This window comes from Euprymna scolopes, chromosome 31 (assembly GCF_053919585.1).
Source record: "Euprymna scolopes isolate OS-2025 chromosome 31, ASM5391958v1, whole genome shotgun sequence".
NCBI classification, from domain to species: domain Eukaryota; kingdom Metazoa; phylum Mollusca; class Cephalopoda; order Sepiida; family Sepiolidae; genus Euprymna; species Euprymna scolopes.
This window is the reverse complement of record NC_136512.1, coordinates 5,346,915-5,366,947: the sequence shown is the minus strand read 5'-3', so window position 1 is coordinate 5,366,947 and position 20,033 is coordinate 5,346,915. Positions and strand designations below refer to the sequence as shown.

General features: G+C 33.4%; 1 protein-coding gene across 1 annotated transcript in view; it reads left to right on the top strand.

Annotated features, from left to right (window-relative positions):
* LOC145255598 (symplekin-like) overlaps positions 1-20,033 on the top strand; it is a 113,575-nt gene that overhangs the window by 75,492 nt on the left and 18,050 nt on the right. Inside the window, exons 22-28 of the mRNA XM_080114083.1 lie at positions 3,276-3,357; positions 4,726-4,816; positions 5,889-5,958; positions 8,424-8,532; positions 10,469-10,569; positions 15,718-15,805; positions 19,621-19,725. Of these exons, the coding sequence (XP_079970209.1) occupies positions 3,276-3,357; positions 4,726-4,816; positions 5,889-5,958; positions 8,424-8,532; positions 10,469-10,569; positions 15,718-15,805; positions 19,621-19,725 (646 nt within the window). The remainder of the gene's footprint in view (positions 1-3,275; positions 3,358-4,725; positions 4,817-5,888; positions 5,959-8,423; positions 8,533-10,468; positions 10,570-15,717; positions 15,806-19,620; positions 19,726-20,033) is intronic.

Genomic DNA, 20,033 nt, shown 5'->3' with positions numbered 1-20,033 from the left:
GACTCATGCTATAATTATCTATTTTGTCAAGTTTACATATTCTACATAAAAATTAATAACTTGAAAAATATTTTTTCTTTTAAGACTCATGCTATAATTATCTATTTTGTCAAGTTTACATATTCTACATAAAAATTAATAACTTGAAAAAATCTTTTTTCTTTTAAGACTCATGCTATAATTATCTATTTTGTCAAGTTTACATATTCTACATAAAAATTAATAACTTGAAAAAATCTTTTTTCTTTTAAGACTCATGCTATAATTATCTATTTTGTCAAGTTTACATATTCTACATAAAAATTAATAACTTGAAAAAATTTTTTTTCTTTTAAGACTCATGCTATAATTATCTATTTTGTCAAGTTTACATATTCTACATAAAAATTAATAACTTGAAAAAATCTTTTTTCTTTTAAGACTCATGCTATAATTATCTATTTTGTCAAGTTTACATATTCTACATAAAAATTAATAACTTGAAAAAATTTTTTTTCTTTTAAGACTCATGCTATAATTATCTATTTTGTCAAGTTTACATATTCTACATAAAAATTAATAACTTGAAAAAATCTTTTTTCTTTTAAGACTCATGCTATAATTATCTATTTTGTCAAGTTTACATATTCTACATAAAAATTAATAACTTGAAAAAATCTTTTTTCTTTTAAGACTCATGCTATAATTATCTATTTTGTCAAGTTTACATATTCTACATAAAAATTAATAACTTGAAAAAATCTTTTTTCTTTTAAGACTCATGCTATAATTATCTATTTTGTCAAGTTTACATATTCTACATAAAAATTAATAACTTGAAAAAATTTTTTTTCTTTTAAGACTCATGCTATAATTATCTATTTTGTCAAGTTTACATATTCTACATAAAAATTAATAACTTGAAAAAATCTTTTTTCTTTTAAGACTCATGCTATAATTATCTATTTTGTCAAGTTTACATATTCTACATAAAAATTAATAACTTGAAAAAATCTTTTTTCTTTTAAGACTCATGCTATAATTATCTATTTTGTCAAGTTTACATATTCTACATAAAAATTAATAACTTGAAAAATTTTTTTTTCTTTTAAGACTCATGCTATAATTATCTATTTTGTCAAGTTTACATATTCTACATAAAAATTAATAACTTGAAAAAATCTTTTTTCTTTTAAGACTCATGCTATAATTATCTATTTTGTCAAGTTTACATATTCTACATAAAAATTAATAACTTGAAAAAATCTTTTTTCTTTTAAGACTCATGCTATAATTATCTATTTTGTCAAGTTTACATATTCTACATAAAAATTAATAACTTGAAAAAATTTTTTTTCTTTTAAGACTCATGCTATAATTATCTATTTTGTCAAGTTTACATATTCTACATAAAAATTAATAACTTGAAAAAATCTTTTTTCTTTTAAGACTCATGCTATAATTATCTATTTTGTCAAGTTTACATATTCTACATAAAAATTAATAACTTGAAAAAATTTTTTTTCTTTTAAGACTCATGCTATAATTATCTATTTTGTCAAGTTTACATATTCTACATAAAAATTAATAACTTGAAAAAATTTTTTTTCTTTTAAGACTCATGCTATAATTATCTATTTTGTCAAGTTTACATATTCTACATAAAAATTAATAACTTGAAAAAATCTTTTTTCTTTTAAGACTCATGCTATAATTATCTATTTTGTCAAGTTTACATATTCTACATAAAAATTAATAACTTGAAAAAATTTTTTTTCTTTTAAGACTCATGCTATAATTATCTATTTTGTCAAGTTTACATATTCTACATAAAAATTAATAACTTGAAAAAATTTTTTTTCTTTTAAGACTCATGCTATAATTATCTATTTTGTCAAGTTTACATATTCTACATAAAAATTAATAACTTGAAAAAATCTTTTTTCTTTTAAGACTCATGCTATAATTATCTATTTTGTCAAGTTTACATATTCTACATAAAAATTAATAACTTGAAAAAATCTTTTTTCTTTTAAGACTCATGCTATAATTATCTATTTTGTCAAGTTTACATATTCTACATAAAAATTAATAACTTGAAAAAATTTTTTTCTTTTAAGACTCATGCTATAATTATCTATTTTGTCAAGTTTACATATTCTACATAAAAATTAATAACTTGAAAAAATTTTTTTTCTTTTAAGACTCATGCTATAATTATCTATTTTGTCAAGTTTACATATTCTACATAAAAATTAATAACTTGAAAAAATCTTTTTTCTTTTAAGACTCATGCTATAATTATCTATTTTGTCAAGTTTACATATTCTACATAAAAATTAATAACTTGAAAAAATCTTTTTTCTTTTAAGACTCATGCTATAATTATCTATTTTGTCAAGTTTACATATTCTACATAAAAATTAATAACTTGAAAAAATTTTTTTTCTTTTAAGACTCATGCTATAATTATCTATTTTGTCAAGTTTACATATTCTACATAAAAATTAATAACTTGAAAAAATCTTTTTTCTTTTAAGACTCATGCTATAATTATCTATTTTGTCAAGTTTACATATTCTACATAAAAATTAATAACTTGAAAAAATCTTTTTTCTTTTAAGACTCATGCTATAATTATCTATTTTGTCAAGTTTACATATTCTACATAAAAATTAATAACTTGAAAAAATCTTTTTTCTTTTAAGACTCATGCTATAATTATCTATTTTGTCAAGTTTACATATTCTACATAAAAATTAATAACTTGAAAAAATCTTTTTTCTTTTAAGACTCATGCTATAATTATCTATTTTGTCAAGTTTACATATTCTACATAAAAATTAATAACTTGAAAAAATTTTTTTTCTTTTAAGACTCATGCTATAATTATCTATTTTGTCAAGTTTACATATTCTACATAAAACTTAATAACTTGAAAAAATTTTTTTTCTTTTAAGACTCATGCTATAATTATCTATTTTGTCAAGTTTACATATTCTACATAAAAATTAATAACTTGAAAAAATCTTTTTTCTTTTAAGACTCATGCTATAATTATCTATTTTGTCAAGTTTACATATTCTACATAAAAATTAATAACTTGAAAAAATTTTTTTTCTTTTAAGACTCATGCTATAATTATCTATTTTGTCAAGTTTACATATTCTACATAAAAATTAATAACTTGAAAAAATTTTTTTTCTTTTAAGACTCATGCTATAATTATCTATTTTGTCAAGTTTACATATTCTACATAAAAATTAATAACTTGAAAAAATCTTTTTTCTTTTAAGACTCATGCTTTGACATATTTACGATATCTACTCGCACCTAAACCTCCAGCCGAACTATTTTCTGGTGCAAAATTAAAAACAGGTAAGTTTCTGATTTGCTATTCGTTTTGGATTTTGTTGTTTTTTTATTTTTCGCTTCAATTTTCAATCAGGCAAGTTAGAATTTTCTAAAAAGCTGCTACGAACTTGTTCTTGTGTTATTGTACTAATTAAAGTATGCGTCTACGTTGGGTTTCTCAAATAGATGACTCCTTTTTCCTACTGACATGAGAATCTTCCCTTCTGAGGCCCTTCCTCCTGGCTCAGAAGGACCTTGCCCCTGGTTGAAAACGCTCAACTGCCTGAACGAGAAGGGGAAAGTAAAAGTTTTGGCTAGACGGGGCTACAAAACTGATCTAACTATCTGTGAATATGGACAGGAGGACCATACGATGTGACGTTGCCTTGTTTGCCTTCTATTGCTCAACCAGTGCAGCGTGAAAGATCTTGTAGAGTATAACAAAAAATGCAAAGAACTCTGTAAAAGAAAAGTAGGGAGACGGTTATTTAACCACATGCATGAAAGGTACACATAGGAGAAGGAATATTGCACCTCTTGCTGACAAGACGATCACTAAAGTGCCCCATCATTCTCTCTTTGACGGGATGGTCATTACTGACCAGCTGTGGCACTCTTCACAAATCCTCGTCATTGACTCTGGTTCTCTACCATTCTGAGCAACTCAGCCGTATTAATGCCCGCGATGTCCTTCACGTTGTTTAACATTCTTGTTTTTGGTCTTCCATGTTCTCTTTTGTTGGAGGTTGTACTTAAGAGCAGATCTTTTGTCGGGCTGTCTGTCTTGACCACATGTCTGAATTTCCTGTCATCGATGTTGTCCAGCAGTCTTCGGCGTGGTCCAATCTTCTCCAGAACCCATTTGTTTGTATGTTTGTACACGAAGAAGTCTACGGTCACACCGCAATTCAAAATTCAAATTTAATTTTCCTCTTGTCGACTTTCTTTAAGACCCAACATTCTGGTCTGTATGCTGCTATTGAGAATACCAAAACTTGCGAAGGTGTTTCTTTGTGCGTTGTGAAATGGATCTCTTTTGTTAAACGGCAATAAAAGAAAGGCATCACATACATACAAAGAAGGAAGATCGCATTTCTTGCTGATAAGACAATCACCAAAGTGCCCTTATCAGTGAACGACTGTAGAGCATTTATGACTGAAATTTGATATAAAAAAAAAAAAATGTGAAGCATAGTATTGTTAGATTTTAGAAAAGATCGTAAATTTTATTAACAATTCATTTATGAAAAAATAAAAACGAAAAAAACTAAATCCTTCAAAGTGTTTTCTTTTTCATGTCGGGTTTATAGTAAAGAAGAACCGTTTTTATCGTTTTGAATACTATTTGACATAATTCTTACTGTTACATTTTTTTTCCCCATCTTGAAATAGATCCTCCAGAAGTGTGGGTGGAAGACTGCATCAAACTTTGTCTCTATCTTTATCTTGGACTCTTGCCTAGCAACCACAAACTCATCCATGAGTAAGTATTTTTTTTTTATATTAGTAAAAGAGAAAAAGGCACTTGTACAGTTTAATCAACACATTAAAAAAATGAAAATATCGAAAAAAAGGTTATATTGTACGTATTCGTTTTGGACTGAAGATCTCCGGAAAAAAAATTTAATTTGATCGAGTAGTTTTTTTTGTTTTTTTTTACAGCGGAGAAAAACACGTTCTTATGAGAGCGCGTTGAAGTCAGCCATTGTAGAATTTGGTGAACACGCCATGGGGAGATAACTCAATGTAAAATGCCGACACCCCCTTCCCATCTTTAATTCTAGCTTTTCTTTCTAAAAATCGAACCTTTTGCTCGGTATCATAACAGATTGTTTTTTCGCTGTAAAAAAAAAAAACTACTTGAAATTAAGTGAAATTTTTTTTCGAGAACTTAGTTTCCTTGTATGTATGTACACCATACAGGTTTTTCTTTAGTTTTGTTTTTTAATGGGGAGGGGGGGGGAATTCTGGACAAGAACCGGAAACTGTTACACTGACTCCTTCCAAGTCCCTCCGACTCTCTTATGATTCCCTCCAACTCGCATCCCTCCGACCTGACTCCCTCCGACTCGCATCCCTCCAACTCAACTCTCTTTGACTTCTTTCAACCCACATCTCTCCGAATCGGCTCCCTCCGATCTTGACACCTGACTCTCTCTAACCCCAATTCCATACAACCTTCTCTGGCTCCGACTTCTTCCAACTCTCTCTGATCTAACCTTCCAATCCAACTCCTTCTGACTGACTCCTTCCAACTCTCTGCAACCCAACTTCTTCAGACTCCCTGTGTACCGGACTTCTTCCGACCCGAATTCCTTCTAATTTCTCTGACAATACCAATTCCTTCCGACTTTCTCCAACCCAGACTCCTTCCAACTCAACTCCTTGTAACTCCCTCAGATTGTAACTTCTTCCAACTCCTTTGTGATTTTCTTTTTCCCTCTTCTGCAGTGTTTTTAATGCAGAGATAAATGAAATGAACAAACAGTAACAAAACAAAAAGCAATTTGAAACAATATTTCTAAGCTTAAGCTGTTTTTTTCTTTGTTTTTCAGATTGGCGACCGTTTATACTGCAACAGCTGCAGATATCAAAAGAACCATTCTACGCATGTTGGAAAGTCCTGTACGTATGAAAATTTACATACACATGAGAATGGCCCTTTCATTCTCACAGAAATAAAATGTTCGATGAACATAAAGCAAAAACTAGTTACTCTTCCCCGTGTAATTACAATTTGGTCAGGAACTTTCTCCCATTACAACTGTTGAGCAAAGGAAGAGGCTATCAGGCATTTGTGTGTACACACTGTTGTGATGTATGGAAATGAAATCTGAACAGTGAGGGTTGAGGACATGTGTTGCATGGAGTGAAATGATATCAAAACAATACGATGAATGTGTAACGTGAGTCTTAAAGACAGGATTAAATCTAGTGATCTTGGAGGAACATTAAATCTGTACGGTATAGGGAAATGTGTGCAGAACAGGAGACTTTGATGGTATGGCCACATTGAAAGTTTGGATGATAGTGTTTGAGTTAATAGATGTAGAACAGTTGGGGTAGCAGGGTCAGTTGGCATGGTCAGAGATAGGTTATTTTGGAGGTTAATTTCTGAAAGTGATCCAAGACATGTTAACATATAAAATGGACGTTAAAATGAATGGGAATATTTTTTTTAAAACAAGTCAGTCGTTCTCTCGGAGAGATTAGAAATATATATTTATGTAAAAAAAGAAAAAATACATTGGAATCAGTTTTTATTTTTATTTTTTTTTTATTTTGATTTTGTTTTAATAATCATCTAAAAAAATATTTTTTTAAACCAAATTTTGTTTTCATTACTAGCAAGGAGACCCGACGTCCTGAATTAAATGAGGATTAACAAGTGTTACACCCTCCCATACATTTATTGAATCAGTGAAATTGTCCATTTTTTAACCAAATAGATTGATTGCCTGCTCTAATTAGCCCCCCCCCCTTCTGCAGTGTATCAGAAAGAAGCTTCAAATGTCTCTCTGCAGCGATTTGGTCCACAGTACATTGTAGTCTACATTGCACTGTAGAGAATCTACTGTTGATTTTATAAAATTATCAGTGAATAATAGCTTCAATTAAAGTTTAAAATGCAAAAGATAGTATCATGATTCAATTGTGTTCTAAAAAGAAACATTCAGTTTGAACGCGCACTTGTCTTATAAAAGAATTTACAATTGATTTTATAGGCTGGGCCTTTCTGCTTGTGCGGTGATAAAACATCTCAAATGAATTTGTGTTAGGTTGTATAAAAGTGTTAACTTTGGTCAAAATCGGACTTTGTTTAATCAGATTTTTTTTATTTTATTTATTTTTTTTTTTTTATTCAATTTTCACCCCAAACAAGGCACAGTGCCACTTTGAAGCAGGGGGCTACTATCAGGGACTTAATTTGCAGGGGCATTATGAAGGGAGATGAGTAGAAAGATGTTTGTTCATATTACACTTGAACTTCTGCATATCAGTACAGTTGGGAAAGCAGAATCCCGGAAGGGAGTTCCAAAGAGCTGCAGTTCTGGGGAAGAAACTATTGGAGTAAAAGGCTTTCTTGCAGCTAGGGATTTCTACTGTAAAGGGATGAGACTTACTAGCTTGTCGGGTTTGTCGGGGGTAGTTATGTCGAGGAGGTAGAAGTGTTTGCAGTTCGTCAGAGCTATTATTATTGATTCTTATTGTATTTCGATACAAAACTTATGTAAGAACAATCCCAAACACATCAAGTATGTTTTGTATGAAGTGTTAAAGAAATTGGCCCAGCTGTTAAGTATGAATTTTGGGGTTTGTATTACTGTACACATAGATTCGAAAAAGTTGTCAAAAAACAAATATATAACAAATAAATGTTATCAAAGGCAAGATAAATTACTTTTCTACCAAACTGGATATAATTTTCGTGTTTTTATTCAATTTAACATGTTTATTCAGCTCAAAAAGCATACAGTGTTTACCGATGTATTGGAAAATTCAAAATGGTGGCCGACTCTCTCTTTAACATGGTAAGTTCGGGAAAAGGTGTTATAAATAACAAACTAGACAAAATACTATTAAAAAACCACCGAATATATGTCAAGTTATGTCACGGTAACATATATTGAGCGAATTTCTAACAGTATTTTGTCTAGTTTATTATTTATTACACCTTTTTCGGAACTTACCGTGTTAAAGAGAGAGTCGGCCGCCATTTTAAATTTTCCAATACATCGGTAAACACTGTATGCTTTTAGAGCTGAATAAACATGTTAAATTGAATAAAAACACGAAAATTATATCCAGTTTGGTAGAAAAGTAATTTATCTTGCCTTTGATAACATTTATTTGTTATATATTTGTTTTTTGACAACTTTTTCGAATCTATGTGTACAGTAATACAAACCCGAATTTTGATAATTTCAAAACAAAACCTCTTTGTTCAATTTAATTTTTTTTTTCATAGCAAAATCTAAAATAACATTTTTATTCATTAAAAAAATATTTTTGCATTATTTTAAAAAACATTTATTTTCTAATTCATTTCAAAGAGTATTTAAAAATAAAACCATTTTTCTTTCGTACAGGTGCGTGGTATGGGAATGGAGTCGCCTGAACTTCTTTTGCTGGTTGAAAATTGTCCAAAAGGTGCCGAAACACTTGTTACCAGGGTCATTCATATTCTCACAGATAAAAGTAAGTTGAACATTCTTGTGTTATCTGTTCAGTTGTTCTTAGATATGGTGACTCCCCTCCTAAATGAAATCGTTAATAAGATTCACAATCCTTTTTGAGATATAACCATATTTGGTGCAAATAAACTTCAGTCTATATTTGACTTGCCCATCAAGTTTTAATCATGAAAGTTCAACAGTCTAGTTCATTATAGGGTGATCCTGTTGAATATTGCGCTGGGGTGACATCAATAAAATTGGAGGTGTGCACACACGCACATTTCAGATGAATTTTGATCTACATTCTTGTGTCCCATAAAAATGACCTGAATTGTAATTATCATCAAAAACAAAGGCTTAAATTCCTAGTCGAGGAGTAATGCAAAAATGAAGAAGAATAATTAAATATTTTAAATATTTACATTCCGGGAATGTTGGTTGATATCTTTATAAGACATGGATAACATGAAAGAGAGAGGAAAAGAGATGAGTCGACAGTCATCCAGTGTGAGTGATAAATCCCGCTGTTGCTTAACACATACACACACACACACACACACACACTCTTACCGCTAAACACAGTTGTTCCTTTCTATCTCTCTCTCTTGTTTATGACCAACAGTGAATTATAAATAAACTTATATGTTGACAACATTCGTCTGTGTTGATTTTGAGAACAAAAGAATTGTCAGGTGTATATAATTTATATATAATAATAAAGCATTTGAAAAGTGCGAACTAGAAAATCTATATATAGATTCAATAACGCAACAATCCTTAAAAACATGCCAACCATGGAATGGTTAATAAACTTTGGAATGCTTTCTGTAATCCATCCAGATTTGCTACAAATAAACTTCACTCTTTATCTGACTTGCCCACCAAGTTTCAGACACATATGTCCAACAGTTTTTTTTTTTTTTTTTTTTTTAGATTAATAATTTTTATTGTTGGAACTACTGTTCTCATTGTAGCGCAATGGATAAAAGTGCTAAGCTAATAAGTTTTCTACCCAATCATAGCTGGCTGAATGAAAGCAAGCTATCTCTATGGATTAAATAAAGGGGGATGTTTGAAATTCTGAGTTCTGAATTTGATAAGACTGACCTAAGTAAATCGGAGGTTATATGGATTGAAACGTGAACATAACATTCAACATGAGAACTGTGATTTGATAATTTAAATAATACAATTTTTTTTTTTTTTTATCACTGTTTAATGGTATGTTCCACACGTGCACCTAGTCTGAGAATTGGTTTAGACATTATGGGGGGCAATACCAGATCGGGAAAGCTAGTATAACCCAGGATTTCAGAGCCAGAAGGCATAGGGTTTGATTCTAACTATAAAATATAAAAAAAATAAAAAGGTATAACTCATCTATATATCTATGAAAATGAAAATGTGTGTGAGGACACATCTTATATACTCAACAAACTTTTGATCTACAGACTTGAAATGTGGTATATAGGGTATTCAGACATGTGAAAAATTTTTTAATTGGAAAAAAAGGCTGCCAAGAAGTCAACATTGAAAAATTAGCACTTAGGGGGTCATCAATTTTGTTATCTGTTGGTCAACTGTTTCACGACTGTTCATATGCAAATTATTCATATAACAGCTTCCTTATGTTAAGAATAAGTAGGTTTGAAAACACTTTTTAAAAATTGTCTCAAGCTGGTATAATAGTTATCATACTTTAGATTTTGGTTTCGATCTCAGCTCAAGTATCTTATAAAATTTTTACTTGCAAAAAGTGAACTTTAAAAAAAACAATACTCGCATGTACATATTTCAGTTTTTTTCTGTTTTTGTACTTCATTTTTTTTTTTTTTTTTTTTTTTTTTTAGGGAACATTATGTTTAATACAGGGCAATGTCAGATACATCTTCTAGTATATATATATATAAAATATAAAAAGATATTAGTGATAATTTCCCATTTCACTTTTTTTTTAGCTGCACCTTCTCCGGAACTTGTAGAACGGGTTCGTGATCTTTACCACAAGAGAGTTCCGGATGTCCGATTCTTGATCCCTGTCTTAACTGGGTTGCAGAAGGTAAGTTTTAATTTGTGTAACACATTTCTGTCGAATGTAATTGTCTCCTCCTTGTGATTAAGATGAAAGGCTTTTTCTTTTTTTTTTTTTTTTGTAATTCAATTTTCACCCCAAACAAGGCACAGTGCCACTTTGAAGTAGGAGGCTACTATCGGGGGCATAGGTTGCAGGGGTATTATGAAGGGAGATATTAAATGGAACTTTGTAAAAAAAAAAAAAAAAGATGAGCAGCAAGATGTCTGTTCACATTACACTTGAACTTCTGCATGTCGGTACAGTTGGGAAAGCAGAATCGTTTTTGTGCTAAAGGATACCGTTGTAAGATAGTAAGAAACACAATAAGAATGAAGATAACTGTTTCCAAATGAAAAATAATACGATTTTAGAAAGAAAATTCTCACGGATAAAGTTAAGGGATTTAACTAAACATAAAATCGGATCTGTTATAGCGATAAAAAGGGGAATAACTGAAGTTAGGGTTATCGCCCTTTATTGGCCATAAGACTGGAGAGTTCTAGAAGCTGGAGAGCCGACCAAGATGAAACAATAATATTAGGGCCAAGATCAAAGTGTATCATCTGTTCTTCTGATGCTGCACTTCAATTTCTTGTTCTCTCAGTGGAGGAGCAATCCTTCATGACTGAGACAATTTTTACTTTTGCTCCTTTTCTTCGCGTTAAAAAACGACCCTGGCATCTAACTTCTGTGGGGAAGCATTATAAATGTGTGACAATTTTTATTTTTGTTCCTATCCAGAGTGACCCTTTTTGTGGTGCTGGATTTCCTTCACATTAAAAACTGACCTTGTGTCTAACTCTGCCCTCATGGGGAGGCAAGTAAATAGAAACATTAAATGCTATAAATGAACATTTGGACACCAAATAATGAATGCTTATTTTTTTTTTTTATTCTGGTTTAGGTTTTTTTACTTTTCTTTCCCCAAGAAAAAAAATGTTTGTTGTGTATTTTCAAGTTTTATCAGGACATACAGACATTTGCTTTTTATATAATAAACTAGCAGGGCTACCCGGCGTTGCTCGGGACCGTATAAACAATGAAAAAACAAAAGCAGATATTGAACATATGTTTTATTCTTAGGGGAGAGGAATCTTTCATTTCAAGTTTTAGCGTTACAAACAAACATTTGTCTTTTATATATATAGATAATGACAGGTTTTTTTGGGGCCCCCCCCTCGAAGATAACTGATCAGTTGACCAACTTCTAGTGGTCCGTTTGACGTGAAAGTTCGATATTTGTCATCCGGGTGATGGGGCTTCGATATGATACCAAATTTGTCAAGTTTGGTTCCGTCTATCAAAAGTTTTAGCGTTACAAACAAACATACATACATACATACACACAGACGTTTGGCTTTTATATATATAGATTAATAATTTGCTAGAAATTAAAACCGCACAGACATTTATATAAGCAGATAAAGAGATAGAAAAGACAGATTGAGTATGACAGAAAGAAATGGTAGAAACACTAGAGGAAGACCTCCAATCTGTAGTGGAATGGGGACAAAAATGGTTGGTCACGTTCAATACCGCCAAGACTAAACTAGTTTCATTCAATAATTACAACAAACCCTCTCTACCATCTATAGCAATGGCCAACGACTCTTTATCTGAGAGTACATCTTTCAAACTCCTTGGCCTAATGTTCACAGGAAACATGAGTTGGAACAATTACATTGAAGGCATTGCCAAGGTCGCTGCAAGAAAGGTGGGCTCTCTCCTACCGTGCTAGACAACTACTAACACCCGAAAGTATCCTGTACCTCTATAAGGCCACCATTCGCCCATGTATGGAGTATTGCTGTCACATTTGGGCTGGTGCATCTGCTACTAGTTTCTCGCTCCTTGACAAGGTTCAAAAGAGTCGCAAACCTGATAGGCCCTGAACTGGCATCTAAGCTTCAGCCTCTGTCCCATCGACGAAATGTTGCATCCCTCTGCCTGTTCTACAAGTATTTTAGTGGTGAATGCTCTGATGAACTGCAATCACTTGTGCCCCCACGACGTGAGCACCCTCGACAAACCTGACAGGCTGCTAAATCCCACCCCCACACTGTAAAGATCCCTAGATGTAAAAGATCTTTCTACTCCAATAGTTTCTTCCCCAGAACCGCTACACTTTGGAATTCCATTCCAGGTCCCTGCTTCCCCAACAGTACTGACGTGCAGAAGTTCAAGTGTAACGTGAACCGACATCTTGCTGCCCAAATCCCTACATAGTACGCCAGTAGTTGTTGCCCCTGATAGTAGCCCCCTACACCAAAGTGGCAATTTGCTTTGTTTGGGGTGAAAATGTAATAAAAAAAAAAATTAAAAAAAAAAAAACCAGCTGTCATAATCGACTTTACATACATACACATAACGGATGTTCATCGCAAGCGAACACTGAAGACCTAGAACTAAAAAGAAAAGTTTGTAATATTTTAAATTGCATGTCTTATGTGTTATACTGTAAACCTTCATCGTAAGAGCCACATCAACATAAACAACAGCTGAAACTTAAAACTCCCTTTTTTATTTAGGATGTGTTCATCCCTCATTTCTTTTCGGAAACATTTAACCTTACAAACTTTTGCCCATAACCAGGACGTTACTTGCTCTACTGATTTGGATGCAGCTCTTGCTTTCTAAAAAAAGGTGGGGGGGGGTCGTTCTTTTCTGTGATTTATCTGTATCTTAAAATAACCTTTTTTAAAAAATTTGACAAATTTAATTTTTAAATAATTCCTTCTTGACTTGTCTCCCTACTGCTGGGCAATAAATGAGCCCGTTCTCTCATTGGTTTCCGCAAAAAAAAAAAAAGTGCACTCCTTCTTTTTATAAAGCTCTGCCCATAACTTCACATCTCAAGCTATGGAGAATTGATTACGTTGAATTCAGATCCTATCAGATCTATTCTGTTCATTTGATACTCTTGAGTAGGGTTATGACAAAAGAATATTCTTTTCATTATTTTGACTCTCGAGTATATATCAGTTAATGTCTTACATGGTTTTAGGTAGAGTGATGTGGTTCTCGATTGATTAACTGTGTCGGATATATACTCGAAAGTCCAAACAATGATAAGAATATTCTCTTGTCACAGCCCTACTCATGACTGTAAATTATTTTCGTATGAATGCTATCTTAAAAAAGGTTATCTGTATTCATTAATACAGAGTTACTTCCCTTTGTTTGAAAAATAGTTTTTTTTTGGGGTGGGTGGGGTAGAGAAAACAAGACCAAGTAAAACATTACCGGTAGCAACTTGAAATCATTTTCATACATACACCATCTTAAACAGAAAAAGGATGCAACTTTGAATTAGAACATTGCATTGGAATAAAACATATTTACAAAAACAAAAAAATTCTAATGGCATGGTTTAAAAAAATAAAGATAAATTTCAATTTTTCTATTTGCTTAAATCCAAGAAAGTGCAGATGATTTCTGATAAAAAAAGAAGAAAAAAAAAGTAGGAAAAAATTGTCGATGTGTTTGTGATGTAATTCTCAAAAAACATGAATGTTTTGCCTCGAATATAATTTTTTTTTTTTTTTTTAAATTTGAAAATCCATTAAGAAACCAGATAATATATTGCAGGATTTTTTTTTTTTTTTTAATTGTAATATTTATTTAAAATCCAAATTTACATATGTGCCTGCACATCTCACTATGCCTATCGGACATTAAAGAAACAAACAATGAAAAAAGAAATTGTCTCTATCATCCTGAGGAAGGCTCACGGAGCCGAAAATTTGGATAAAAAGATATATTTAAAAAAGATCCTGCATCGCGTTATTTGGTTTCTTGGTACTGGTGCGTATTGTAAACCAGACATATGTCAGCGCTCACTCAGCTTTGTCCAGAACATAACGTCAACAGCTGGATTATGCTGAGCAACCGCTCAGATTTAACGACTGTCTGAGGTAACACGCTGATCAGCCAATCACAGCGTGCTGCCCAGATCAGGCTGTCTGAAGATATTAGTTTCCTGAGACGAAATGCACCTAACATTGATGCTTTTTTTTTCTACTTCATTTTGCAAAACTTAATTATGTTCTGCAAAACAAAAAATGAAAATACCCCTCCCCCCTTTCCTTCTTCCCATTCCCTCTTTCAATCTCTCCCACACCCTGACTTGTTTCCTAACTTCAAATGTACCAAACATTAATACTATAATCCTTTTCCCTATTCCATTGCAAAACTCATTCATGTTCTACAGGGCAGGGAACAAAAACGATAAAAACCAAGCCAAACCCCACAAACTAGCGATTGAAGATACAAAGAGCTTGAAGAGTAAAAACCTTCAACAAAATAACTGGATTCGGCATTAAATAACCCGAAAAGGGTTGATATGCCGTAAAACAACCAAACTAAACTCTACAAATAAATATTTGAAGATATAAAAAACTCGAAGCATAAAAACTGTTTCAAAATAACTGGATTCGGCGTTAAATAACCCGAAAAGGATTGATATGCCGTAAAATAAAACAACCAAACCAAATAACGTGCTGCTCTGAATTACGATTTTATAATTTAAAAAAAAAAATCCTTTCAAACCATTTTTGAAAACATTTCCTTAAAATTATTTGATCCCCCCTCCAATTAATTTTTGCTTCTTCTAATCTTTTCTTGATAGTTATCATTATTTAAAAAAAAAAAAAAAATGAGTAATGAAACACCAAATTACGATATGTCATTTTTTTTTTTTTTTTTTGTTTTTGGTTTCTATGTTTTATGTTTATTCATTTTGCTATTTTCTTTTACATAGTGTTGTTTTTATTTTATTGGCAATGCTCAGCATAATCCGGCTGTTGACGTCATGTTCCACCGAAGCCGAATGAATGCTAAGATACATCGGGTTCGCAATATGCACCAGTACTGGTTTCAAAATGGATTTTAAATTTCTCGAACTGGTACTTTTAAAATCATAAAGTTGATTTCAATATAAATTATTTTTTTTCTTATTTGATAAAATAATTGAAGATTTTTCTTATTAATATAATTTTTTTTTTTTTTTTTTTTTTATAAAAAATAATTAGTAAATAATTTTAATTTAAAAACTTAAAAATCTACTTAAAATTATGGATTTCGAACATTTATTGAAGGATTTTAAAATGTTTAACATTTTCTTTTCTTTTGCAGAAAGAGGTCCTTGCTGCTTTGCCCAAATTAATTAAATTAAATCCAATTGTTGTTAAAGAGGTGTTCAATAGATTACTTGGTGGTCATGGTAAGTTTAATCATATTTTTTTATAATAATACGTTAAGGCATCTTATCTGTATGTATAATATTTCACGCTCATTAAAAAAAGAAAAGGAGATTGATCGTAAACAATTCCGGCTTTAAATGAATTGCTCTAAAATCAAATTGTTCCATCGACTAAAACAGTACAATTTAGGATGTAAGATTTCAGGCGTGTATATTTCATTATGTGAGTCTCTTAGTTTGTATCTATGTATGTAATCGTGATATGTCTAGTGTGAGCATATATATACGCAATAAAGTTCACCAAACCTTTTTTTTATTATTTTGGTCTTCGTTGCTCGTAGCTGCAAAAGCAAACTGCATGCACAAAATAACAAGTCGGTGGCTTCCATTAATTACTGCTTGGTTTATTTATTTCTCAGTTTTCGCGGTTCAGCATTCTTTCTTGTCGGCCGTTCTTAAGTCGTTTTTTACATTTCTTTTTCTGGTGTATTTTTGTGCAATTTCGACATGTCTGTTCTGTCCAAAATCAGAAACCAGACTGACTTGCATGCTAGAGAGAAGATATCCCCCTCTCTTTCTTTCATGCTCTCCCTCTTTCTCTTTCTTTCCACGTTCCCTTTCACATGAACCCAAATGACCTATTTCAGGTGCTATCATTAGACCCCAGCTACGGAGTTTGACATATGATACGTCAACAACTTAACCCTTGATCTTTTTTTGTACTCACCAACCTTCACAGCAAAATCACAATTTTCAATATGCTGGCGTAACCCAGGATAGATTACATAATGGGCAATCAACAATACCCCCACTATCCAACAGTCATGAGGTTGTTTGCACAGCAACTGAGAAAGCTAACATGCTTGCCTGTCAGTTTGCCTCAAACTCTACCTTGGACCCAGCAAACCATTCCCTCCCTGATTTTCCTCTGCGGACAGAAACCACGTTAGATGATCTGAAAATCACGCCTTCCCAAGTATATGATATAAAAAAACCTAGACACCTCAAAAGCATATGGACCTGACCTCATCCCGGCTGTGCTATTAAAAAAAATTCTCCGCTGAGGTCGCTCTTGTTTTTTCTAAACTCTTTAACAAATGCCTCAAAGAATCTTCCTTTCCTGGCTGCTGGAAAACTGCTTCTGTAGTACCAGTTTACAAAAACTCTGGCAAAAGAACTGATCCATTAAATTATTGCTCAATTAGCCTCCTCCCTTTTTTTGCCAAAATATTTGAGTCCCTAATTAATCAAGCTCTTGTCCACCACCTTATAGCTGCTAAACTTCTGTTAGACCACCAATATGGATTTAGGCAAGCCCATTCTACTGCAGATATTCTAACTGTAATCTCTGGACGTTTATACCAAGCACTGGATAAGGCAGGGGAGAGGAGGGCAGTAGCCCTAGATATATCTAAGACTTTTGACAGGGTATGGCACGATGGTCTTCTGATGAAAATATAATCCTATGGTATTACTGGACGAATGCTTAGCATAATTAGATCCTTCTTAAATGAGAAAAGAATCCAGGTTGTCCTTGATGGGCGTACGTCCAAAAAATTTGATATAAATGCGGGTGTACCTCAGAGATCGATCCTTAGACCTTTATTATTTCTGTTATGCATTAATGACTTACCTGATAAAATTGTCTCTGAGATGGGTATATTTGCCGATGACACCATGCTCTATAGCAGACACGTGGGGAAACCTAATGAGCACATATCTAAGGTAATGGCCGAATCCCTAGAGGAATATCTTCAGTCTGTAGTGGAATAGGGTCAAAAATGGATGTTAACTTTCAATACTGCCAAGACAAAGCTCATTTCCTTTAATAATTACATGAAACCTTACCAACCACCAATAGGTATGGCTAGCGATACTTTATCCGAGAGCACTTCGTTCAAGCTCCTTGGCTTAACGTTCACAGGAAACGCGAGTTGGAATAGATACATTGAGATCATTGATAAGGCTGCTGCAAAGAAAGTGGGCTCTCTCTATCGTGCTAGAAAGTTATTTATACCTGAAAGTATCCTGTACCTCTACAAATCCACCATTCGCCCATGTATGAAGTACTGCTGTCACATTTGAGCTGGTGCATCTGTTACTAATCTCTTGTTCCTGGACAGGGTCCAAAAGAGAGTCGCCAACCTAATAGGTCCCGAACTGTCATCTAAACTTCAGCCCCTGTCCCACCGACGAAATGTTGCATCCCTCTGCCTGTTTTACAAGTATTTTAATGGTGGATGCTCTGACGAACTACAAGCCCTTGTACCCCCTCGACAAAAATACCTCCGACAAACACGACAAGCAGCGAAGTCCCACCCCTATACAGTAGAGATCCCTAGATGTAAGAAAGCCTTTTACTCTAATAGCTTCTTCTCCAGAACTACAAGACTTTGGAATTCTCTTCCGGTTTCGTGCTTCCCCAACTTTACTGACATGCTGAAGTTCAAATGTAATGTGAACAGATATCTTACTGTTCAACTCCCTACATAGTACCTCTGCAACTTGGGTCCCTGATAGTAGCCTTCTACATCAAAGTGACAACGTGCCTTGTTTGGGGTGAAAATGTAAAAAAAAAAAAAAATATAAAAAAAAAATAGATTTCAAAAAGTGATAATCAGACTAAACTTGCAGACATATTTGTTTCCAGCAGCAAGTCATATGTTTAAATTCAGGGGTATGAGTTTCTCACTTTTTATTGGAATTTCCCTTTTTTTTCTTTTTACCCCCCCCCCCCTTCCCCCTAAAAAATGCTTCTGTCTCTCGTAGATGTTCTTGGTTTTTTGGATGAAATTCGTTTTTCCCTTTTCTGACAGTTCTCTCTAAAAACTGTTACTTTTGCCATGAAGACTAACAATTCCATCGTATGCGATCGCTATTGTAATTTTATTTTTTAATTGATTTCAATTGTATAATCTGTATTGATAAAACTTTCTGTCTAAATCGACTGATGCCTCCCATGCATCTGAGTTTGCGTTTTTTTTTTGTTTGTTTTTTAATAAAATTCTAATTTCTTCCAAATCAGCATTAACTTATCTTTTGTCTCTCCCCCTTTTTCTCTCGCGCTCTCTCTCCCCCTTTTTCTCTCGCACTCTTTCTTCCCCTTTGCTCTTTCTCTCCCCCTTTGCTCTTTCTCTCCCCCTTTGCTCTCCCCCCTTTGCTCTCTCTCCCCCCCTTTCTCTCCCCCCTTTCTCTCCCCCCTTTGCTCCCCCCCTTTGCTCTCTCCCCCTCCCCTTTGCCCCCTTTGCTTCCCCCCTTTGCTCTCTCTCTCCCCTTGCTCTCTCTCTCTCCCCCCTTGCTCCCCCCTTTTGCTCCCCCCTTTGCTCTCTCTCCCCCTTTGCTTTCTCTCCCCCTTTGCTCTCCCCCCCTTTGCTCTCCCCCCCTTTGTTCTCCTCCCCCTTTGCTCTCCTCCCCTGCTCGCTCTCTCCCCTCCCTTGCTCCCCCCCCTGCTCTCCCCCCTGCTCGCTCTCTCCCCTCCCTTGCTCCCCCCCCCTTTGCTTCCCCCCTGCTCTCTCTCTCCCCCCTTGCTCTTTCTCCTCCCTTTGCTCTCTCTCTCCCCCCTTTGCTCCCCCCCCTTTGTTCTCCCCCCCCTTTGTTCTCCCCCCCCCTTTGTTCTCCCCCCCTTTGTTCTCCCCCCCCCTTTGTTCTCCCCCCCTTTGCTCTCTCTTCCCCCCTTTGCTCTCTCTTCCCCCCTTTGCTCTCTCTTCCCCCCTTTGCTCTCTCTCACACCCTCTCTCCTCTAATATTACTTTTCTTTCTCCCTATCCCTCGTACATTTTTCTAAACTCACAACACGTCGTAATATTTCTTCCAATTTCTCTTTCTCCAACTTTCAGCCAACAGCGATGCTTCTTACACGTTACCTTTGACGCCTGCCGAATTACTCATTGCTTTACATAATATCGATCCAACAAAATGTGACATGAAAACCATCATCAAAGGTAAGTCGGCAGCTTGCGGTACATTAATGTATGTTTTTATAACTAAGTAATTTACAGTAAACATTACTATTAACAAATTTAACACAAATAATTTTAAAGGAAATTCAGTTGTGACGTTAGTCAAAAACAATTTCATTTGATCTAACAACTTGGTTGCGACCGAATTTTGTGTTTTAAAAGAATTTTATATTTCAAAGACGTTTGAAGTCATTTAATTTACCATAAGTATTGGTTGTGAGTAAAATATTCCAGTTACGTACTTAGCTCCTGTAAATAATAATAAATGTGACAGATTATTGTACTCAACA